We start from the raw sequence: 25,710 nt of genomic DNA, 5'->3' as shown, positions 1-25,710 counted from the left end.
ACTACTAGCTATGAGAACAGCTAACGTTAGCAAAGAATTCCAGAAGAACTAACGTTAGCTAGCTAAATAACTAAGACATGGCTACTACCAGGGAAATACAATACCGAAGCCCCACAGTGAGTATCAAGCAGGAACAGGACGATGACTCGGACACGGAGTCTCACATTGGTTTCAAGAAGTCGGATGGACGCGAGTCACAGATAATCCACAGTGGTCACTTCATGGTGTCCTCGCCGCACATTGAACACCCACCAAGAAAAGGTTACGATTTCGACACAGTCAACAAACAAACCTGTCGGACGTATCACTTCGGGAAGAAGTGTACATCACATCTCTCCATTGACGCGTCGTTGACAAAACTTTTCGAATGCATGACTCTTGCATACAGGTTTGTGTATTGGTTGGTTCTCGTCGTTAATCAATTAAGTGTAACGTTTGCTAACTGAATAGTTACCTAGCTTCCAAGCATTTCTTTACTCCGGTGGCATTAATTGAATGGGCTACATTTTGGACTGTGACTTGGGTTAAAAAATATGCATTGTCCATACCCAGCTACCGAATGGTGGAGTTTGTTTTGCATGGCCCGGTGCTCCGGTTGAGTGGAGATGTGTTTAAAGACCAATGGACTAGTCTCAAAAGAAACTCCGCTCACGCGGTGCACCTGGACATGCAAAACGAACTCGACCAATGACAACTAAGTGGTTTTATTTTCTAAGCGAATCACAAGTTGGACGAGCCTTTCCTTTTCCAGTGTCTCTCGAGTATTTGATCCCACGCCCAAAGCATTGAGTGTATCTGAAGTCACGGGTCTAACTTTCTTAAAAACACAGGCTACAGTATAGTGGCATACAACAACAACCATAGTCTAATTAATGCTTTAAATGTAATAATTCGATGCAGCTCCTTCGCATGTAGTGTCTGTCAATGTCAGATGAGAAGCTATTAGGCTTGCCAGGCAATTTACTGAATTTAGTTCAGTTATCTATCCTGGGCGTGGCATTTGGCCGGAACGATGTGGCTGGATAGCCAGGCAAATATTCGGAATTTGCTAAATAATATGTGTTGTGCAGTGGTCCCAAGATCAACTGTGTCCTGTCCTACTTGCAGGTCTGGTCTGGATAACTTTGCATAGTTTGCGTAACAGTTTGACAGTTACACCGCATTAGGCACTACTTATCTGCATAACTTTCCGTTATTTTTTTAAACTGTTGAAAAATGAAGTCATATATTTAAACACATTCTAATAATCTGAAGTAGGGCTAGTGGAAGAAAAATCTTTACACCGAAGGTAACTCGGCCGAAAATGTATTCTCCAGCAGGTGGCGTTTTGAGTTTTTTTTGTATGGAGGTCAATGAGTGTCGAATTTGGTCAACCAAAAATGTTGACCAATCTTTATATGGTCCGTGAGGTTTATTTAATCAAATAAGTTTCGTAATGCTTAGGCTGTTAGGAGTGTTCTGGTATAAATAAGACACGTGTCATCCCGGCAACTTTGAGAAAAAACACTATCAGAATTGTGCCTGAGGGTGCAATCCGGAATCCTTTTGACGTCGCTACCCCTAAATCCTAACCATAACCGGCACCTTAACCAATTTAAATGGCAACTTCAATGGGGTAGGGAAGTCCCAAAGATCCCAAATAGCCGTGTGAACCACAACGGTCCTTGCTATCTGCCTATTCTTTGAATATAATACCTGATGCCTCCTCCCGACTACCTTCCATTTTTTAAGCCATTTATTTTCATTGTTAGAGTGGCCAATGGACTATCTGGTCAATATAATTAAACATTTGCGGCCATCATTTTCAAACTAGCAGAGATCCCACTCTGGAAGTTTGATATGCCTGTAGAGTATATTATGTTCAACTATACGTGTGTGTCTAATCCAAGATGGCGTAGCAGTCAGACGTCTTTTGTCCTCTTCTTGTCCCGTGTATATATCTTTTTATATCTTTTTTCTAAGCATATATTTTTCTTAACTTCAACATACTCTCCTGCAATCCGCCTCACGCAATGTGGTATGGAGCTGCTATTTTCTTTACTCTTGAACTGGAACCCCCAACAGAAGCTAGCAGCTAAATAGCTAGTAGTCAGCTAGCCACTGCGAGAGGTCATCAGCTACCTTTATCCCGAACAGTCTGCACAGCGTGAATCAAACCAGAGCAAATCAGACTTATTTTTCTCCATATCTCCGGATTCCTACCGCAAGCTCTGAACCTTTTCACCTGTATCATCACAGCTAGCTAGTTGCTATCCGAGTGGCCACTCCTGGCTAACGTCACTGTCCCGAAGCCAGAACCAATTAGCCTGGAGCTAGCCTTTGCTAGGCCCATCTCCCGGCTAGCCGAAGAGGTCCATCAGCCACTCCTTGGGCTACAATACCTATTTTGCCAATTGGCCTGGACCCCTTTTACTGCCGACACGGAGCCCCGCCGACCCATCACGACTGGACTACCGACGTAATTCACCCGAGGGTTTTTTTCAGCTGGCTCCTCCGTCACGACGTCCCCTGAATGCCCATCTGCTAGCCTGCTAGCCGCGGCCCGCTAGCTGTCTAGAGCATATCGGACCGTTAGCTGAAGAGGCCCATCGGACAAATTCTTTGGCCACTACACCCATTTTGCTAATTTGCCTGGACCCTTATACCACACGGAGCCCTGCTGATCCATGACGACTGGTCTGCCGACATAACAGCACGAGGGGGCTACAACAGACTTCTTTCATCGCGACGTCCCTCTAAGGCCCTTCTGCTAGCTTGCTATCCCCGGGCCGGTAGCTGTCTGAATCGCCGTGTCTCCAGCACGCCGAGCTACTCACTGGACCCCTATGATCACTCGGCTACGCATGCCTCTTTCTAATGTCAATATGCCTTGTCCATTGCTGTTTTGGTTAGTAATTATTGCCTTATTTCACTGTAGAGCCTCTAGCCCTGCTCAATATGCTTTAGTTAATCCTCTAGTTCTACCTCCCACACATGCGGTGAACTCCCCTAGTTTAAATTATGTTTCTAGAGACAATATCTCACTCATTGTCACTTAATGCATAGGTTTACCATACCTTTGTCTGTACATTATGCCTTGAATCTATTCTACCGTGCCCAGAAACCTGCACCTTTTACTCTCTGTTCCGAACGTACTAGACAACCATTTCTTATAGCCTTTAGCCGTACTCTTATCCTACTCCTCTGTTCCTCTGGTGATGTAGAGGTGAATCCAGGCCCGGCAGTGCCTAGCTCCACTCCCATTCCCCAGGCGCTCTCATTTGTTGACTTCTGTAACCGTAAAAGCCTTGGTTTCATGCATGTTAACATCAGAAGCCTCCTCCCTAAGTTTGTTTTATTCACTGCTTTAGCACACTGCCAACCCGGATGTCCTAGCCGTGTCTGACTCCTGGTTTAGGAAGACCACCAAAAACCCTGAAATTTCCATCCCTAACTATAACATTTTAGATAGAACTGCCAAAGGGGGTGGAGTTAGCCTGCAGAGTAATGTCTTACTATCCAGGTCTGTGCCCAAACATTTTGAGCTTCTACTTTTAAAAATCCACCTTTCCAGTAACAAGTCTCTCACCGTTGCCGCTTGCTATAGACCACCTTCTGCCCCCAGCTGTGCCCTGGACACCATATGTGAATTGATTGCCCCCATCTAGCTTCAGAGCTTGTGCTGTTAGGTGACCTAAACTGGGATATGCTTAACACCCGGGCCGTCCTACAATCTAAGCTAGATGCCCTCAATCTCACACAAATTATCATGGAACCTACCAGGTACAACCCCAAATCCGTAAACACGGGCACCCTCCTAGATATCATCCTAACCAACCTTCCCTCAAAATACACCTCTGCTGTCTTCAACCAGGATCTCAACGATCACTGCCTCATTGCCTGCGTCCGTAATGGGTCTGCGGTCAAACGACCACCCCTAATCTCTGTCAAATCTCCCTAAAACACTTCAGCGAGCAGGCCTTTCTAATCGACCTGGCCCGGGTATCCTGGAAGGATATTGACCTCATTCCGTCAGTAGAGGATGCCTGGTTATTCTTTAAAAGTGCCTTCCTCACAATCTTAAATAAGCATGCCCCATTCAAAATGTTTTGAACCAGGAACAGATATAGCCCTTGGTTCTCTCCAGACGTGACTGCCCTTGACCAGCACAAAATCATCCTGTGGCGTTCTGCATTAGCATCGAATAGCCCCCGAGATATGCAACTTTTCAGGGAAGTTAGGAACCAATATACATAGGCAGTTAGGAAAGTAAAGGCTAGGTTTTTCAAGCAGAAATTTGCATCCTGTAGCACAAACTCCCAAAAGTTCTGGGACACTGTAAAGTCCATGGAGAATAAGAGCACCTCCTCCCAGCTGCCCACTGCACTGAGGCTAGGAAACAGTCACCACCGATAAATCTGCGATAATTGAGAATTTCAATAAGCATTTTTCTATGGCTGGCCATGCATTCCACCTGGCTACCCCTACCCCGGTCAACAGCCCTGCACCCCCCCCCCCCACAGAAACTTTCCCAAGCCTCCCCCATTTCTCCTTCACCCAAATCCAGATAGCTGATGTTCTGAAAGAGCTGCAAAATCGGGACCCCTACAAATCAGCTGGGCTAGACAATCTGGACCCTTTCTTTCTAAAAATATCAGCCGAAATTGTTGCAACTCCTATTACTAGCCTGTTCAACCTCTCTTTCATATCGTCTGAGATTTCCAAAGATTGGAAAGCTGCCGCGGTCATCCCCCTCTTGAAAGGGGGAGACACTCTAGACCCAAACTGCTACACACCTGTATCTATCCTACCCTGCCTTTCTAAGGTCTTCAAAAGCCAAGTTAACAAACAGATCACAGACCATTTCGAATCCCACCGTACCTTCTCTGCAATCTGGTTTCCGAGCTGGCCATGGGTGCATCTCAGCCACACTCAAGGCCCTAAACAATATCATAACCGCCATCGATAAGAAACAATACTGTGCAGCTGTATTCATCAACCTGGCCAAGGCTTTCGACTCTGACTCTGATTTGCCCATGATGTCAAGCAAAGAGGCACTGAGTTTGAAGGTAGGCCTTGAAATACATCCACAGGTACACCTCCAATTGACTCAAATGATGTCAATTAGCCTATCAGATGCTTCTAAAATCAAGACATAATTTTTTGGAATGTTCCAAGCTGTTTAAAGGCACAGTCAACTTAGTGTGTGTAAACTTCTGACCCACTGGAATTGCTCCACAGTGAATTATAAGTTAAATAATCTCTCTGTAAACATTTGTTGGAAAAATTACTTGTGTCATGCACAAAGTAGATGTCCTAACCGACTTGCCAAAACTATAGTTTGTAGAGTGGTTGCAAAACGAGTTTTAATGACTCCAACCTAAGTGTATGTGAACTTCCGACTTCAACTGTATTTCTTTCACTTACTTGCTGTGCTGTTTCGTTGATCATCTGTTCAGTCGTTTCATTCTCAACCTGGATTTCTATGGAACTCCGTTTGGGTCTTTGCGTGTCTTTGCGTGTCAAGAAATATACTATTTAACACTATTTGACGTGTCAAATAACACTTTTTGACGTGTCAAATAACACTTTTTGACGTGTCAAATAACACTTTTTGACCAATCAGGACCTGAATATGACTGTACATCACATAATAATTTTACGTGTTCATAAATCTTTTATGTAGTTATTACACATTGATTACACTCACTCATATTTCATGTCACAACGATTCATCAATACGTATGCTAATGTACTGGTAAAATTTCCTCGCACACCTACAGTGCTCATCATAAAAAAAGCTAGCTTGCTCATGGATGCAAACAATGATCTTCCTCAAAAACATAACAAAACAACAATCTGTTTCAGTAGCTATATAGTTAGCTAGCTAACTATATAGCTAGGTGTCATCTAAAGTAACCCTAATTTATAACAGTTCTTATTTGATTAATGGTGGTCGGACACATCTGTGAAGCTAGCTACAATAAGGATTAGCCACAATAGTGGACTTTGCGGTTAGCCTTCAAACTAAAAGTATGTCGTAATTCTACTATTTGTATTAATTTGCATCACTGTTAATGATTCTTTTATTTTGAAGGTGAACCACAAAGTCCACTATTGTGCCTAATCCTTATCATGGCTAGCTTCACAACACATAACCCGGTCCTGTCAAGCCTTACTAGCCGGATGAAGCTAGCTGGCTGCTTATAACGTTAGCTTTGGGCAATAGGGTTAAGTAGCTGGCTAGCTATTTATTTTCATGAAGTGAAGTTCAATTTTAATAGGCGAACAACAAGTGGCAACCTAGCTAATACTTACTCACAAAGATTCCTAAATCATTGCTAAGAATAATGAAAATAACTGCAGTTTCTACTGGTCATTGTTTTCAGGCTGACTAGGTAACGTTACCAAGCTATAGCTAGCTACCCCAGAAGTTGCGGTCGAACAAATGATGCTTGATTACCAACGCTGTATTGTAAACTCATCGTTCGTGGCCGGTGTTTGCTTGTTTGCTGACTTTTTTTGTACAGCTTTGACAGTGCTACTGTATCTTTTTTGACACGCAAAGACCCAAACGGTGTTTCATAGTATGTATGTCATGAAGCTAATAGCAGTGACGCTATTACTGTGTAACTCCGGTAGGGCAACATTTGAAAAATAGCGCACTTGTTAGTGTTAACCGGTGCCCGACCAGTCGGCGAAAGCCAACATCACCAACGACAGAGAACGGTGGATGGCGTCATTACGTGGCGTCATTATGTCATGTACCTTCGTTATATAGGTATGCACGTCAGCTTTGACACTTTGGTTTTGCACACCAGGCGTTAAACTAGACATCGGCCAATACCGATGTTGGCATTTTTAGCTAATATCAGACGATTCCGATATGTTCACCATTATATCATGCATCCCTAAGAACAGTCTCAATTCGTCAGGCATGGACTCTACAATGTGTCAAGCCTTCCAGCAGCGATACAGTTGACACAAACCTGGCACCAACCATTCCCTATTCAAAGGCACTTAAATATTGTCTTGCCCATTCACCCTCTGTGTATGTGTGCCATTCAATCTATGTCTTAATTGTCTCAAGGCTTTAAAATCCTTTAACCTGTCACCTCCCCTTCATCTACACTGATTTGAAGTGGATTTAGTAACAAGTGACATCAATAAGGGATAATAGCTTTCACCTGGTAAGTCTATGTCATGGAATGAGTGGGTGTTCTTAATGTTTTCTATACTCAGTATATAACTTATAAATGCCTCATGAGCTTACTGTAAAACTTCAATTTAACGTCGAATCTCAAATAGCCGCCTGTCCCTTTTTAATAACTAAGCAACCGAACACATTTCAGCACTTTAACACAAGGTCTAAATTAATTGTTTACTAGGTTACAATGAATAACAATGACTTGTTTACAAGTTTTAGGTTTGATTTGTTAGGTTAAATAATTCAGTAATGGAAAAACACCAGTCTCAACGTCAACAGTGAAGAGGCAACTCCGGGATGCTGGCCTTCTAGACCAAGTTGCAAAAGAAAAAAAGCCATATCTCAGACTGGCCAATAAAAATAAAGGATTAAGATGGGCAAAAGAACACAGACACTGGACAGAGGAACTCTGCCTAGAAGGCCAGCATCCCGGAGTCGCCTCTTCACTGTTGACGTTGAGACTGGTGTTTTGCGTGTACTATTTAATGAAGCTGCCACTTTAGGACTTGTGAGGTGTCTGTTTCTCAAACTAGACACTCTAATGTACTTGTCCTCTTGCTCAGTTGTGCACCGGGGCCTGCCATTCCTCTTTCTATTCTGGTTAGAGCCAGTTTGCGCTGTTCTGTGAAGGGAGTAGTACACAGCGTTGTACTAGATATTCAGTTTCCATTCAATTTCTCTCATGGAATAGCCTTAATTTCTCAGAACAAGAATAGACTGACGAGTTTCAGAAGAAAGTTCTTTTGTTTCTGGAAATTTTGAGCCTGTAATCGAACCCACAAATGCTGATGCTCCTGATACTCAACTAGTCTAAAGAAGGCACAGTTTTATTGCTTATTTAATCAGAACAACAGTTTTCAGCTGTGCTAACTTAATTGCATAAGGGTTTTCTAAGGATCAATTAGCCTTTTAAAATTATACACTTGGATTAGCTAACACAACGTGCCATTGGAACACATGGTTGCTGATAATGGGCCTCTGTACGCCTATGTAGATATTCCCAAAAAAATCTGCCGTTTCCAACTACAGTAGTCATTTACAACATGAACAATGTCTACACTATTTCTGATCAATTTGATGTAATTTTAATCAACAAAAAATGTGCTTTTCTTTAAAAAACAAGGACATTTCTAAGTGACCCCAAACATTTAAGCAGTATTGTAAGCTTGTTTTGCTCCAGTATTTGTAAACAAATAAATCTAAACAAACCCTATACAGTCTCAAATTGTTTAAACCTTTCCTTCCCCAAGGACCACTTCCTAGGCAAACTGGCAACCCAGGGACCCCCATCATACGTTAGCCCCCCCCCCCCCCCCAGAAAATTGAAAGAAGTATGTGCATCATATTTTTGGAAATGATTGCAAATTTATTGACAATTAAATGCAGAAATATCACATTTATGTAAGTATTCACACACCTGAGTCAATACATGTTAGAATCACCTTTGGCAGCGATTACAGTTGTGAGTCTCTAAGAGCTTAGTACATCTGGATTGTACAATATTTGCACTTCAAAAAAAAAAAAAGTATTCAAGATCTGGGAATTTGGTTGTTGATCATTGCTAGACAGCCATTTTCAGGTCTTGCAATAGATTTTCAAGCCAATTTAAGTCAAAACTGTAAGTAGGCCACTCAGGAACATTCAATGTCGTCTTGGTAAGCAACTCCAGTGTAGTTTTGGCCTTGTGTTTTAGGTTATTGTCCTCCTGAAAGGTGAATGTGTCTGTTGGAAAGCAGACTGAACCAAGTTTTCCTCTAGAATTTTGCTTGTGCTTAGCTCTATTCCATTTATTTTATAAAAAAAAAAAAAATCCCAGTCCTTGCCGATGCCAAGAATACCCATGCATGATGCAGGCACCACAATGCTTTAAAATATGGAGAGTGGTACTCAGTGATGTGTTGGATTTGCCCCAAACATAACACTTTGTATTCAGGACATAAAGTTAATTTCTTTGCCACATATTTTGCAGTTATACTTTAGTGCCTTATAACAAACAGGATGGATGTTTTTGAATATTTTTTATTCTGTACAGGCTCCCTTTTCACTCATCATTTAGGTTAGTTTTGTGGAGTAACTACATTGTTGTTGATCCATCATCAGTTTTCTCCTATCATTCAATTCTGTAAGTGTTTTAAAGTCACCATTTGCCTCATGGTGAAATCCCTGACTGGTTTCCTTCCTCTCTGGGAACTGAGTTAGGAAGGACGCCTATATCTTTGTAGTGACTGTACGTATGGATACACCATCCAAAGTGTTAATAATAACTTCAGCATGCTCAAAGGGACATTCAATGTCTGCTTATTTTTACCCAACTACCAAAAGGTGCCCTTCTTTGTGAGGCATTGGAAAACCTCTCTAGTCTTTGTGGTTGAATCTCTTGTTTGAAATTCACTCCTCAACTGAGGGACCTTACAGATAATTGTATGTGTGGGGTATAGAGAAGAGGTAGTCATTCAACAATCATGCTAAACACTTATTGCACGCAGCTAGTCCATGCAACTTATTATGTGACTTGTTAAGCACATGTTTACTACTGAACTTATTTAGGCTTGCCTTAACAGAGGGGTTGAATAATTATTGACTCAAGACATTTCAGCTTTTCATTATTAAATATGTACTATGCAGAAATCGCTCCACCATTTCCCTTGTGCTAAAATGTTATGAATGCTGTTCCCATCTGCAGTTGACATCGGGATATGATTTGAGAGCACTAGTTAGTTCCAAAAGTGGTTATAGCTTTGACTGTACGCTGACAGTGAATTTGAGCCATTCAGTGGCTAGCCACACTACTAACATAATTTTACCAGGTTCCCGTGAAGCAATTGTAATGACAGTCTACCACAACATACACGAGTTTCCTGATTAGCAAGGGGTAGTCTGTTTTAATTTCAATGTGTATTAGAAACACAGTTTGAGATCATTGTGAGGAGATTTCGTGAGTGGTTAAATGGGGAATTGGGCATCCTGGTCAAATGTTGTCAGAGTTTGAAACAGTAACCAATGCAGGCTGAGCATAGCGAAGGGTCAATTGGCTCCAATTAATGTAATTTCCTCAATATTATGAGCTGAGAAATAAAGTTGACATCATTAGAAATACGATATTCCTCTATTTTGTACTGTAGGTAGGCCTATGTAATAAAACATGTTTGTTCTGTTGCTAGCGATATTCATAAAAACATTGAAATAAAAATGATTTTTGTGGGACCCCCTGCAGTACCTTTGCAGACCCCTAGGGAGCCGCGGACCACCAGTTTAATACCCCTGGTTTAAACAAGGACTTTGAATATTGGATAGTCAGTCCTTGCATCCATAGCTCTGTCTATACATTTGAGAGTGGTTACATTTCTCCATCCCTCAGATGTTTACAGAAACATGAGAGGGAATATGCTTATTGCCGCTTTAAAGGAGCCCTGGGTAAGAGCAAAATGTCATAAATATACCAACTTTGAGAAATTATTTCTTAATTATGCTTTTAGATACAACGGTCAAATATGTCAACAATCCTTCCCCCAAAGGACTATTCTATGGATTACATTTTGTGAAAATCCCCCAAATCATGGTCTTTTTTTTTGTCTGCATTTTATAAGGAATCACTCAGATGCAGGTTTTTGTCTAGTGCCAAACACAGACAGACATATACACACCCTGTTTTGCTGAGAGAATGGACCCTGGATTGTTGGGATTTTACAGCCTGATGTTTAGCCATGCTTGATGTGCTGAGTGTGGAGAGGACTCTTGACACCAGATGCCCAGGCAATGCAAAAGAGCCTGAGCACCACTTTGCTGACAGGGGTTTTGCAATAAAAGTCTGTGTTGCTCCTTCTCGGAACACCCTCAACCCATGTCAACACATGATATGACACCTGTGCAAGGGAGATTGCATTCCTTTACAGCTCTCTGCTTGCCAAGGATTGGCACCATCGCTCATCCCGCAACCTTTGCTCTAGTTTTACTGCAGACAAGGTTTAGTGGATGTAGAGAACAATGACAGACGTTCAGAACCTGAACTAAATGTAGGTGGTGGGGCCATGGTGCAGGTACATAATACAAACTTGGCCAATTAAATCAACAGCATTTTTTGCGCTTTCATTCTCATAATCTAAGGTCATCCCTTAGATGTCAAGCTAAGGTCATCCCTCAGTGATGTCAGGTAAGCGCTGCTTGACAGTTTATCTCTAGTGAACCACACCCTTTACTACATGGTCGATAATCTGGATTCCTTTAGCACTTTGGCTCTCTCTTAGAGCAACAAAAGTGTAGTGCAATGTAGACGGTCCAGGTAACCCTGTTTTGCTACACAATAGGACAGCGCCTGAAGAGTCCACCATAAAATCAAACTCATTCCTCTTTTTTTTTTTTATTACACTGCATTTGAAGATGCGCATGAATGTGGTAGACTGGCCCAGTTTAAGGAACCACAACGATTCTGTCAACATTTTTCACTCATAGTAGTTTTTCTTCAAATCTACAAATGTCCTCTCCACCTATGACACCCCATGTGAGGACACTTGTTGCTCTGGACGCTCACTTCCTACCCAACCCCCCCAAGTGAAAGGCAACACGGTGCGGGTGGGTGATTTATTTGTGCCGTGTCAAGCAATTTGAGCAAGTGCCAAGGTCAAGAGTGAATGCCAATGTGCAACTATTATGAGTGAGAAAGGTTGACAGACACGTTGCAGTTCCTTAAACGGGGCCAGTCTACCACATTCATGTACACTCGACCTTGGCACTTGCTCAAATGGCTTGACACGGCACAAATGCATCACCCACCTGCAAAGTGTTGCCTTTCACTTGGGGGGTTGGGTAGGGCGTCCGGAGCAACAAGTGTCCTCACCTAGGCTGTCATAGATGGAGAGGTTTTAATGCCTGGTGTCCCCAGGAATCTCCAATGCTGTGGCTAGTGGCTACATTTGTAGACATGTAGCCAAGTGGATGGGTGATATGGGCATCCGGCTCAGGAGGCTTTGTACCTATCAACTTGGCTAAAGTGGAAGGACATATCCTTGACTCATTGATAGTTTCAGTTCACTTCATTCCATTTCTAGGCAAAATACATAGTAAATAGAGTCTATGCCCATTGTCATTGGGTAATTTAAACTGAAAAACACTTGCTAGAGTTGCGAGGTGGTTTGCTAAATGATGGACTGCAAGCGCCATTTGAGCTGCGACTTGCGCTACCGAAATTTCCCCAAAAGCATCTTACGGCTAAGTTCATCGTTAGAACCTTCATAGGAGCTACGTTAAATCTCCAAGCTGTTTCCCAAAACCATTGTTAGTAAAGTTGCACTTGAAATGCTCGTCATTTACCGACTGCCTCAGACCTCTCATAGAACCAGCCCCAACCTGGCCTCTGAGGCAATACGAACCAGATAAGTGTGTCGTTAGATGTTTTTTGCATCTAACGAAGATATCCGATAAACACAGAATCAAGATGTTTGTCTGTCTCTCTGACTGCCGATAACTCCAGAATGATGTTGACTAGGCTACAAATACAAAGTTTCCAATGTCTTTTCAGTTGTTACAAATAAGCAAAGGATTAAAAGACGTTTCAGATAAAGAGTATAGGCTTTATAGGCCTATATATTTAAATCCCATTTAAATCAATTTCATGTTAAATCAATTGAGTTATATTTGGCTAATTGTAGGCTACTTTCTGTAATATTTGCCTCAATATATTTCATGTGTAGGCCTAACAGCATGTGCTCAATGATGTGCCAAATCTGTGATTTTAGTGCATTATTATTGGGTAAGCATTAGAATAACCCTCCTATATTTGCAGTCATAGGTGGTAATATCTCTCTAGGAGATGATCCATTCTCAGTATTGTGAAAGTATTCTGTTAAGGTAAGATTTTAATATATACTGAACAAAAACATAAATGCTATTTTTTTTGCTCAGTTACAGTTCATGTAAGGAAATCAGTCAATTCAAATAAATTAACCAATGGATTTCACATGACTGGGAATACAGATATGCATCTGTTGGTCACAGAGACCTAAACAAAAATGGGCCTCAGTGGGCCTCAGGATCTCGTCACCTATCTCTGTGCATTCAAAATGCCATAGTTAAAATGCAATTGTGTTTGTTGTCCATAGTTTATGCCTGCCCATACCATAACCCCACCGCCACCATGGGGCACTCTGTTCACAACATTGACATCAGCAAACCTGCTCGCCCACACGACTCCATACACGTGGGCTGTGGTTGGATGGCCGGCTGTGACACAGCATGGGATCGAACCCGGGTCTGTAGTAACGCCTCAAGAACTGCGATGCAGTGCATTCGACCACTGCGCAACTTGGGAGGCATGATCTGGCTGTATAATCAGCTTTTTGATAATCCGTCCACCTGACAGGTGTAGCATATCTTGGCAAAGAAGAAATTGTCTCTAACAGAGATGTAAACAAAATTTGAGAGAAATAAGCTTTTTGTGCATTTGGAACATTTCTGGGATCTTTTATTTCAGCTCATGAAACATGGGACCAACACTTCACATGTTGCGTTTATATTTTTGTGCAGTGTGGAAAGGTGATCCGAGAGCAGCGCTGCCTATTTTTCAGTATCAACACATGCTTCAACGACGCATTTAACAAACGTTCTCTCTGCGTGGTGTTTTGACAAACGCATGTTAAGTCCTTGGCCGTTGGAACGATGATTTGTGATAAAGCTGTCGTGATTAAGCAAGGAATGTAGCTTGTCTATAGTTTTGTTTGTGTATCCCATCAGTTAAATACGTTTTATAGGCATTATTTCTATAGGTCTAATGGGATCTTTTTTGTGCAGCAGGCGTGTGAATAGACTAGAGGGAGTGGTCTGATCAGAATTGAGTGAGTGAGCCACGGAGGGTAGAGAGAATGTAGGGAAAAGAACTGGGATCACTTGGCCTTGGTTATTTTTTGTTGTTTTAAACAAATGGAACACTAGAATCAATGTGAAATAAAGGTTGTCTTTGTGACAAACTTGTACCTTTCCCGAGTTTACCTGCCCCGGGCCATTGGGCAACTTTTAATGTCAACCAAAAACATTGCATATTTCCCCAGATTCTCATGGAAAGTTCAAAAAGGGAAAGATAGAATTCCTGCCCGGGAACTGCTCATGTTTAAATAGGGCAACAAGCGGATATGGCAGTGACGTCACCGGTGACGCACGTCCATTTCTGACTCAGCCTCTCTGTCCCAACTGAAACCGGAACTTCTACAGAAGTGTAAGCTGGAGCGTTGTGTGAGGCAACCCGTCTGTGTAGAGCGACCAACTAAACACTGGCCTTAGCCATGTCTGTAGGGGGAACATCCATCGCTGTGGCGCAACCTGTTAGTCCTACACATATGAATGTCCCGTTGTTCCTGTTTTTTTCTTGTCCTGTTGATAGCCTCTGTCTTCCTGTTTTTGACTCAGCCCTATGAACTGCACTTTTAGTTATAGTAAACAGATTATACTAGGCCAGGGATTCCAAACCTTTTTGGGCACGACCAATAGGGCGGTGCGCAATTGGCCCAGCGTCGTCCGGGTTTGACCGGTGTAGGCTGTCATTGTGAATAAGAATTTGCTCTTAATTGACTTGCCTAGTTAAATAAAGTTTTTACATAATTTTTTTATGTTGAAAGCGAAAAATGATTGCAACCCCAACCAAGTGAGAAACATGTAATTAACACCCAATGTTAACTTTTTTATTTGGGGCTATGGCAGTCGATTGAAAAACATTCTAACAGTATTTCTGATTGTCTTCTCAAATCACCATCACATAGCCTACTTTTAATGTGGGGCTATGACAGTCAATTGCAAATGACTGACATAATGTATATTATCTCACCACCACTAATGAGATGGGTGTGCTTAATGCATGTCGAGTCGGAGATTCTCAAAGTCAGGGGGCGTTTTTCGACAGTGCGCACCTCGTCTCTGCTGTCACATCCAAACTGGATCGATATTTGGGTTTAATGCAGACGAGAGCACTGTATCCAGCTTCACACAGGTACACTACATGACCAAAAGTATGTGGACACCTCGTCGAACATATCTTTCCAAAATCATGGGCATAATATGGAGTTGGTCCCCTTTTTGCTGCTATAATAGCCTCCACACTTCTAGGAAGGCTTTCCTCTAGATGTTGGAGCATTGCTGCAGGGACTTGCTTCCATTCAGCCACGAGCATTAGTGGGTTCGGGCACTGACGTTGGATGATTAGGCCTGGCTCGCAGTCAGCTTTCCAATTCATCCAAAAGGTGTTCAATGGGGTTGAGATCATGGCTCTGTGCAGGTCAGTCAAGTTCTTCCACACCGATCTCGAGAAACCTGTATGGACCTCGCTTTGTGCATGGGGGCATTGTCATGTTGAAACAGGAAAGGGCTTTCCCCAAACTGCTGACACAAAATTGGAAGCACAGAATCATCCTGAATGTCATTGTATGCTGTACTGTTAAGATTTCCCTTCACTGGAACTAAGGGGCATAGCCCGAACCTTGAAAAACAGCCCCAGACCATAATTCCCCCTCCACCAAACTTTACAGTTGGCACTATGCATCCGCCAAACCCAGATTCTTCCGTCGGACTGCCAGATGGTGAAGCGTTATTCATCACTCCAGAGAACGTGTTTCCACTGCTCCAGAGTCCAATGGCGTCGAGCTTTACACCACTCCAGCCGATGCTTGGCATTGCGCATGGTGTTCTTAGGCTTGTGTATGGCTGCTTGGCCATGGAAACCCATTTCATGAAGCTCCCTACAAACAGTTATTGTGCTGACGTTGCTTCTAGAGGCAGTTTGGAACTCGGTAGTGAGTGTTGCAACCGAGGACAGATTATTTTTACTCGCTACGTGCTTCAGCACTTGGTGGTCCCGTTCTATGAGCTTGTGTTCCCTACCACTTCGCGGTTGTGCCGTTGTTGCTCCTAGATGTTTCCTCTTCATAATAACAGCACTTACAGTTGACCGGGGCAACTCTAGCAGGGCAGAAATTTGACAAACTGACTGTTTGGAAAGGTGGCATCCTATGACGGTGCCACGTTGAAAATCACTGAGCTCTTCAGCAAGGCCATTCCACTATGGAGATTCCATGGCTGAGTGCTCAATTTTATAAACCTGTCAGCAACGGGTGTGGCTGAAATAGCCAAATACGTTATCTGCAGCATTCGGTCACATGACAGCTCGATCAGCTGTTAGATTTTACTTACTGGCATATCAACTGAGCCAGGATCACAGTCAAACGGATTGGGAAGTAGGTCCCAAAGTGTTCTTCTAATCGTTGGAGGTGAGCAGTCATCACTCGTGTGGGACACTTACTGATACTGTACTCAGAGCATGCTCTGACCAACTGGTAAGTGTCTTCACTGACATTTTCAACCTGTCTCTGACCGAGTCTGTAATACCTACATGTTTCAAGCAGAGCACCCTAGTCCCTGTGCCCAAGAACACCAAGGTAACCTGCCTAAATGACTACCGACACGTAGCACTCACATCTGTAGCCATGAAGTGCTTTGAAAGGCTGGTCATGGCTCACATCAACACCATAATCCTAGAACCATTCCAATTCAGATACCGACCCAACAGATCCACAGATGACGTAACCTCTATTGCACTCCATACTGCCTTTTCCCACCTGGACAAAAGGAACACCTACGTGAGAATGCTGTTCATTGACTACAGCACGGTGTTCAACACCATAGTGCCCTCAAAGCTCATCACTAAGCCAAGGCCCCTGGGACTTAACACCTCCCTCTGCAGCTGGATCCTGGACTTCCTGACGGGCAGCCCCCAGGTGGTAAGGGTAGGAAACAACACATCCGCCACGCTGGTCCTCAACACGGGGGCCCCTCCGGGGTGCGTGCGTAGTCCCCTCCTGTACTCCTTGGTCACCCACTACTGCGTGGTCAAGCACGACTCCAACACCATCATTAAGTTTGCTGACGACACAACGGTGTTAGGCCTGATCACATGCAACGATGAGACAGCCTATAGGGAGGTGGTCAGAGGCCTGGCATTGTGGTGCCAGGACAACAACCTCTCCCTCAACATGATCAAGACAAAGGAGGTGATCGTGGACTACAGGAAAAGGAGGGCTGAGCACACCCCCATTCTCATCGATGGGGCTGTAGTGGAGCAGGTTGAGAGCTTTATTAAGTTCCTTGGTGTCTACATCACCAACAAACTATCATGGTCCAAACACACCAAGACATTTGTGAAAAGGGCACAACAAGACCTATTCCGCCTCAGGAGACTGAAAAGATTTAGCATAGGTCCTCAGATCTTCAAAAAGTTCTACAGCTGCACCATTGAGAGCATCCTGACTGCTTGCATCACCTCCTGGTATGGCAACTGCTCGGCATCCGACCGGAAGGCACTACAGAGGGTAGTGCGTACGGCCCAGTACATCACTGGAACCAAACTTCCTGCCATCCAGGACCTCTAAACCAGGCGCTATCAGAGGAAGGCCCTAAAAATTGTTAAAGACTCCAGCCACCCTAGTCATAGATACGGCAAGCGGTACCAGAGCACCAAGTATATGTCCAAAAGACTGCTTAACAGTTTCTACCTCCAAGCCATAAGACTGCTGAACTGTTAATCAAATGGCTACCCGACTATTTGCATTGACCCCCCACCTGATTTTACGCTGCTGCTCCTCGCTGTTCATTATCAATGCATAGTCACTTTACCCCTACCTTACATGTATATATTACCTCAATTACCTTGACTTAACCTGAGCCCCTTGTATATAGCTTCGTCATTATTATTTTATTGTGTTACTTTTTTAATTTAGTTAATATTTTCCTAACTCTTATTTTTCTTAACTGCATTGTTGGTTAATGGCTTGTAAAGTTAGCATTTTACGGTAAGGTCTACACCTGTTGTATTCAGCGCATGTGACAAATACAATTGTGTCATATTTTTCTGTTAGATACATGCACAGCCAAGGGAAGGGGGCATGAAGGACTCTCTCCAATAAGAATTATTTCCTTTGAATCCACTGATTGTCACTCATCTGTATAATGTTTTTGTATTTCCCCTGCATGCATGCTTGCGTTCAGTTCATTCAGTTTCCCAAATATGTCAGTTGCATAGACAAGGAGACACATTTTCTTTTCATTACACAGAAAGTCAACCAGGTCTTTTTTTATTTTAATCCTTTTTATTTTATTTTTTTTACATCCATTGTCAATGACGGCAGTTCCTCTCTCAATGCGAAAAATCTTTCCAACACTCCCCCTCGATAACCACCAAGCCTCGGTGTGAAATAGAACATGAAGTTGTTCATGATTGATAGAACATGCTAAAACCTCCACTGCCTTGTCTTTGCCTCACCTATGCTCTCTGCCTCTCACTGTTGTGTTTTGTGTAGTCTCCCTCTCAACGGTGGCCTACTTAGTCCCTATGGACGCATGTGTTATGTTGCCCTTTTCAGAGTTGGAGTCATGGAGTGTGTCTACTGTCAAGGCAGCCTGCCTACACTTAGGATAAAGGGAAGGTTGAGCTGTCTGAAATCAGGGGTGACATCCATACTTGTTCTATGATAACCTCTAACTCCACTGTTAACATTACCTCTTGATTTTGCCAACCTGCACCTTTCCCACTTGAGTAGGTCATTTACATGCTTGTGTTATCTTCTTCCTTTTCAGCGGCAAGTTGGTGTCACCAAAATGGAAGAACTTCAAAGGCCTGAAGTTGCTGTGGAGAGACAAGATCCGGCTCAACAATGCTATCTGGAGGGCCTGGTACATGCAATGTAAGAGCTCCACATATGGCTTCATACTCTATTCTGTCTCTCACTAGAAACAGTAACCCCACTGTTGTAATGAAGTAACAACCAGGTTTAACTTGGCTGAATGAAGTATGGGATTAACGCTTGTGCAGGGGTATCCAGGGTTGGGTTTGGAGAGCCACTGAATGGCACTTGAATCACCTTCTGATTGAGAAGTATAGTCTACAGTTAATGTGTACAAATCATATTTAATCAATCTGGGTAAATTGATATCTGCTCTCAATTATATTAGGTATATTCTGTAATTAGTAAGCTGGTGTGTTATTTTCACACAACTGGTAGCTCTTGCATGTGTTCTACTCTACAGATGTGGAGAAGCGAGAGAACCCTGTCTGCCATTTTGTTACTCCTCTGGATGGCACCGTGGACATAGAGGACCATCGTCCGGCAGAGGTAAGGAAGGGTAGTGGATTGCTGGGTATATAGGCAACACTACCATACCGCTGCTTCACCCTAATAACCAGACTCTTCTCTCTGATCACTTTTTTTTATCCCATACGTATCGTTTTGGCTCCTTCGCATGTCGCTCTTCATTATCAATTATATGATTTTTTTTTTTTTTCCCCCTCTCTGTTCTACTCCCACCCATGTCTCTCACCCCTCCTTACTGCTTATCACTTTTCTGTCAACCTCTTCCCACGTTCTTTTCTCCCTCCCCCTCTATCTTCTGTAGGCAATAGCCACAGAGGGGAAATATTGGAAAAGAAGAATTGAAATTGTAATTCGAGAGTATCACAAGTGGAGGACATATTTCAAGAAAAGGGTAGAGTAATGGATTTTGTTATTTCCTGAAATGGTGCCTTTTCTGTGTTTAGATTAAAGTACCGCAATGTTAGGCCTCTTGAGTGGCGGAACGGTCTAAGGCTGCAGTGCTTGAGGCATCACTACAGACCCAGGTTTGATTCCGGGCTGTGTCACAGCTGGCCGTGACCGGGAGACACATTTGGCCCAGCGTCATCCGGGTTAGGGGAGGGTTTGGCTGGCCGGGATTTCCTTGTCCCATCGCGGCTCTAGCGACTCCTTGTGGCGGGCCGGACGCCTGCAAGCTGACTTCGGCAGTCAGCTGGACAGTGTTTCCTCTGACACATTGGTGCGGCTGGCTTCCGAGTTAAGCGAGCATTGTGTCAAGAAGCAGTGCAGCTTGACAGGGTCATGTTTCGGAGGATGCACGGCTCTTGACCTTCGCCTTTCCCGAGTCCGTAGGGAAGTTTCAGCGATGGGACAAGACTGTAACTACCAATTGGATATCACGAAAAAGGGGTAAAATAAAAACGTTTTAAAAAGTACCGCTATGTCGCAATTAAACAAAGTTGACTAATGTTTAAGACTAAGCAGCAGTATGCCTATTTTAGGTTATTGTCAGTTGCTTTAACTGGGTTGTGAGGCAACCAGTTTAATAGAGCATGGTGTTTGCAACACCAGGGTTGTGGGTTCGATTCCCACGGGGGGCCAGCACAGAAAAAAATGTATGAAATTGTATGAAATGTATGCATTCACTACTGTAAGTCGCTCTGGATAAGAGCGTCTGCTAAATGACTAAAATGTAAAAATGTAAATGTAAATATCCTACATTTACTATGCTCTACTTCATGTTATTCATTCAATATGTGAGTCTGCCAATTAACATTGATCTTCCAATTTGTCACAGTTACAGAAGCACAAGTATGACGATCTCTCAAGCCTTCTCAAGGTATGCATTCTAAGCGTTCTTGTGTGTGGTGCTGCCTCTATTCAAATTTGGTAATAGCAAAGTAGTGTGAGGGGAAATAAGGTTAACACCCAAATAATCTCAACATCTGAAATTTAATGTGAAAATGGAAAATAATAGGTTATTAATGTCACAGAATGAATTCATTAAAGTTATAGGTTATGTTCTAATGCTGTTTTTGAGTACACATACACTCACTCTCCTACTTATTTATTTGGACAGTGAAGTTAAAACTTTTAATTTGTCTCTATACTTCAGCATTTTGGATTTGAGATCAACTTTTGTATATCAGGGAACACTACAGAATTTCACCTTTTATTTGAGGGTATTTTCATACATATCTGTTTTACCGTTTACAAATGTAAGCACTTTATGCATCTAGTTCTCCCATTTGAAAGCGTCAATAGTATTTGGGCAAATTCACTTATGTGTATTAAAGTAGTCAAAGTTTAGTATTTGGTCCCATATTCCTAGCACACAATGACTACATCCAGCTTGTGACTCTACAAATTTGTTGGATGCGTTTGCAGTTTGTGTTAGTTGTAAATTAGATTATGTTGTGCCCAATATAAATTAATGGTCAATGATGTATTATGTAATTTTGTAGTCTTTTATTATAAAGAAAAATATAATATGTTTCTGAATATTCATGTGGATACTACCATGATTTCAGAAAATCTGGAATGAATCGTGAATGAGTTAGACACGAAGATCATACCCCCAAGACATGCTAACCGCTCACCAGTACCAATAACCGGGGAGGTTAGCATTTTTTGGAGGGAGTATGCTATTTATGCCTCTAACTTTCTCACTCATCGTTATTCACAATTCATTCATGATTATCCGTAATCAAATCAAATGAAATGTATTTATTTAGCCCTTCTTACATCAGCTGATATCTCAAAGTGCTGTACAGAAACCCAGCCTAAAACCCCAAACAGCAAGCAATGCAGGTGTAGAAGCACGGTGGCTAGGAAAAACTCCCTAGAAAGGCCAAAACCTAGGAAGAAACCTAGAGAGGAACCAGGCTATGAGGGGTGGCCAGTCCTCTTCTGGCTGTGCCGGGTGGAGATTATAACAGCACATGGCCAAGATGTTCAAATGTTCATAAATGACCAGCATGGTCAAATAATAATAATCATAGTAGTTGTCGAGGGTGCAACAAGTCAGCACCTCAAGAGTAAGTGTCAGTTGGCTTTTTCATAGCCGATCTTTGAGAGTATCTCTACCGCTCCTGCTGTCTCTAGAGAGTTGAAAACAGCAGGTCTGGGACAGGTAGCACGTCCGGTGAACAGGTCAGGGTTCCAGCAGGTCAGGGTTCCAGCAGGTCTGGGACAGGTAGCACGTCCGGTGAACAGGTCAGGGTTCCATAGCCGCAGGCAGAACAGTTGAAACTGGAGCAGCAGCATGGCCAGGTGGACTGGGGATAGCAAGGAGTCATCATGCCAGGTAGTCCTGAGGCATGGTCCTAGGGCTCAGGTCCTCCGAGAGAGAGAAAGAGAGAATTAGAGAGAGCATATTTAAATTTACACAGGAAACTGGATAAGACAAGAGAAATACTCCAGATGTAACAGACTGACCCTAGCCCCCCGACACATAAACTACTGCAGCATAAATACTGGAGGCTGAGACAGGAGGGGTCAGGAGACATTGTGGCCCCATCTGATGAAACCCCCGGACAGGGCCAAACAGGCAGGATATAACCCCACCCACTTTGCCAAAGCACAGCCCCCACACCACTAGAGGGATATTTTCAACCTCCAACTTACCATCCTGAGACAAGGCCGAGTATAGCCCACAAAGATCTCTTCTGATGTCTCATTAGAAAGACTGATTGGAATCAATTTGAGTATGCGATGTGCATGTTTCATAATTGTTTCATCTTTCTCTGTTAAATAAATTAGTTGTGTGACTATACTGTATAATATGTGCACTGCATGTTTTTTTGTGTAACTGACTGGCTGGCTTGTTGCATTTTGAACACCCCAAGGGGCCGGAAGAACAGTTTTCGCTGTTTGGGGAGGTCTTTCCAGACACCTTCCGTGTGTCCCTTTATCAGGATGAGGAAATGGCTGGGCGCCGCATTGCTCGCAAGAGCCGTGAGTCACCCGTCCCCATGGAGATGGACCCACTCTTTGACATGGACGTGCTAATGTCAGAGTTTTCTGACACACTCTTCTCCACGCTGGCCTCCCACCAGCCCATGGCCTGGCCCAATCCCAGGGAAATAGGTGAGGGCCCGCCAACAACATCCCATTCCATATACCAGGGCTTATCAACTATATTCTTACAGGGGCCAGATTTGAAAAAGGTTATTTACAGGGGGGAAATAACACATTTGTTTTGAAAATAGTTTGGTTTTTCAATCATGTCACTAAATGTTTTATCCCTCCTCTGTAGTCCCAAATTAAGTCAATTTAATTGATTGAAGATGTCACAAAAAACAAACATCTGATATGAACATTTTTGCTAGATACAGTGCATTCAGAAAGTATTCACACCCCTTTGACATTTTCCACATTTTGTTATTACGGAGTGGGATTTAAATGGATTTAATTGTCATTTTTTTGTCAACGGTTTACACAAAATACTCTGTCAAAGTGGATGACATTTTTTATTTTTTTGTATTAATGGAAAATAAAACACAATTATATCTTGATGAGATACTATTCAACCCCCTGAGTCAATACATGTTAGAATCACCTTTGGCAGCGATTACAGCTGTGAGTCTTTCTGGGTAAGTCTCTATCTGTTTGGATTGTAAAATATTTTCCCATTCTTGAAAAAATGTGTCAAGCTCTGTCAAGTTGGTTGAAGTCTTGCCATAGATGTTCAAGTCGATTTAAGTAAAAAAAATGTATCTAGGCCACTCAGCAACATTCAATGTCATCTAGGTAAGCAACTATTTGGCCTTGTGTTTTAGGTTATTGTTCTGCTGAAAGGTACATTTGTCTGTTGGAAAGCAGACTGAACCAAGTTTTCCTCTAGAATTTTGCTTGTGCTTAGCTCTATTCTGTTTATTATTTTTTTTTTTAAACTCCCTAGTCCTTGCCGATGACAAGCATACCCAAAACATTATGCAGCCACCACCATTCTTGAAATTATGAATAGTGGCACTCAGTGATGTGTTGTGATGGATTAGCCCCAAACGTAACACTTGTATTCAGGACAAAAATGTAATTTATTTTCCTATTTTTTTTGTGTTACTTTAGTGCCTTATTGCAAACAGGATACATGTTTTGGAATATTTTCATTCTGTACAGGCTTCCTTCTTTTGATTGTCATTTATGATAGTATTGTGGAGTAACTATAATATTGTTGATCCATCCTCAGTCATCTCCTATTACAGCCATTGGCCTCATGGTGAAAGCCCTGAGCTGTTTCCTTCCTCTCCAGCAACTGATTTAGGAAAGGCGCCTGTATCTGTAGTCATTGAGTGTATTGATGCACCATCCAAAGTGTTAAATTCATAACTGCACTATGCTCAAAGGGATATTCAATATCTGTTTTTTTTAACCTATCTACCAATAGGTGTCTTTCTTTGCGAGGCATTGGAAAAACCTCCCTGGTCTTTGTGTTGAATCTGTGTTTGAAATTCACTGCTTGACTGAGGGACGTTACAGATAATTGTGTGTGGGGGGGTACAGAGATGGGGTAGTCATTTAAAAATCACGTTAAACACTATTATTGAACACAGAGTCATTGCAATTTATTGTTCTATATTTTGCCAGGGAAGTTGACTGAACACATTCTCATTTAAAGCAACGACCTGGGGAATAATTACAGGGGAGAGGAGGGGGATGAATGAGCCAATTGGAAGCTGGGGATGATTAGTTGGCCATGATGGTCAGATTGGGAATTAATCCAGGACACCGGGGTTAACACCCCTAGTCTTACGATAATTGCAATGGGATCTTTAGTGACCACAGAGAGTCAGGACACCTGTTAAACATTCCATCTGAGAGATGGCGCCCTAAACAGGGCAATGTCCCCAATCACTGCCCTGGGGCATTGGGATATTTTTTTAGACCAGAGGAGAGTGCCTCCTACTCGCCCTCCATCACCACTTCTAGCAGCATCTGGTCTTCCAACCATAACCAACCCTGCTTATCTTCAGAGGCAAGCTTGCAGTGGGATGCAGGGTGGTATGCTTCTGGCCTGCAGGGTGGTTATGCACATTTGTACTCCTGAACCTATTTAGGCTTACCATAACAAAAGGATTGAATACGTATTGACTCAAGACATTTCAGCTTTAAATGTTTTATTAATTTGTAAACATTTCTAAAAAATATAATTCCAGTTTGACATTATGGGGTTTTGTGTGTAGATCAGTGACACAAAAACTAAATTTTATCAATTTTAAAATGTAGTCTGTAACACAACAAAATGTAGAAAAATGTATGTAAAAGTAGATCATGATGCTCAGCAGACTACGGAACAAGCGATGTTGCAGGCTAGATGTTGATTGGATAAAGTTTATGATAGCCATAACTGAGTCTGTGATGTTTTTTTAACTCCAATCATGCTCTGCTGTATCAGGCAGTGTAGTGATCTCATCTGCGGTGAAAGAGACAATAGGCGGGCAAACAGACCCTGTACACCTGTTAGCAGCTCTGATTTGCTGTACCTTGTATGTTGGGTGATATTGACAGACAGCAGTTAATGGGTGGGACTACAGGAAAACAGATTCTCCCATTGAAGAATATTGAACGAGGGCTCCTTTTGGCACTTAACATTGGATATTGGGGGGATTTTTTTTAGCTGTTCTTTTTTATTAATGTTCATTGATCAAAGGGCCATTCTAAATTGATAACCAGGCCTGATCTGGCCAGGCGGGCCGCCAGTTGAATAGCCCTGCCATACACCAAGCCTGTTTCTATTTACTCAGATCCACACAAACCTTCCTCCAACCAGATCTAAAAGTCTGTTTGTTATTCACACCCCATCCATGTTCCCCATAGCTCATGCAGGGAACGCAGACATGATCCAGCCTGGACTCATCCCCCTACAGCCCAACCTGGACTTTATGGACTCCTATGAGCAATTACAAGGTAATGACAATGCAC

At 42.7% G+C, this 25,710-nt stretch overlaps 1 protein-coding gene across 2 annotated transcripts in view; it reads left to right on the top strand.

Annotated features, from left to right (window-relative positions):
• Window positions 1–77: 77 nt before the first annotated feature.
• The window catches only part of LOC106585286 (MLX-interacting protein), a 45,663-nt gene continuing 20,030 nt past the window's right edge, over window positions 78–25,710 (top strand). The window contains exons 1-7 of one of the 2 annotated variants that reach the window (XM_014171354.2): window positions 78–388; window positions 18,794–18,900; window positions 19,244–19,329; window positions 19,610–19,699; window positions 20,591–20,626; window positions 22,635–22,875; window positions 25,606–25,695. In XM_014171354.2, coding sequence (XP_014026829.1) covers window positions 78–388; window positions 18,794–18,900; window positions 19,244–19,329; window positions 19,610–19,699; window positions 20,591–20,626; window positions 22,635–22,875; window positions 25,606–25,695 — 961 coding nt within the window. Of the gene's footprint in view, window positions 389–18,793; window positions 18,901–19,243; window positions 19,330–19,609; window positions 19,700–20,584; window positions 20,627–22,634; window positions 22,876–25,605; window positions 25,696–25,710 lie in introns of both variants that reach the window. The other variant, XM_014171353.2, reaches the window with a different exon arrangement.

This window comes from Salmo salar, chromosome ssa24 (assembly GCF_905237065.1).
Source record: "Salmo salar chromosome ssa24, Ssal_v3.1, whole genome shotgun sequence".
Taxonomy (NCBI): domain Eukaryota; kingdom Metazoa; phylum Chordata; class Actinopteri; order Salmoniformes; family Salmonidae; genus Salmo; species Salmo salar.
This window is presented reverse-complemented; position numbering and strand designations above follow the sequence as displayed.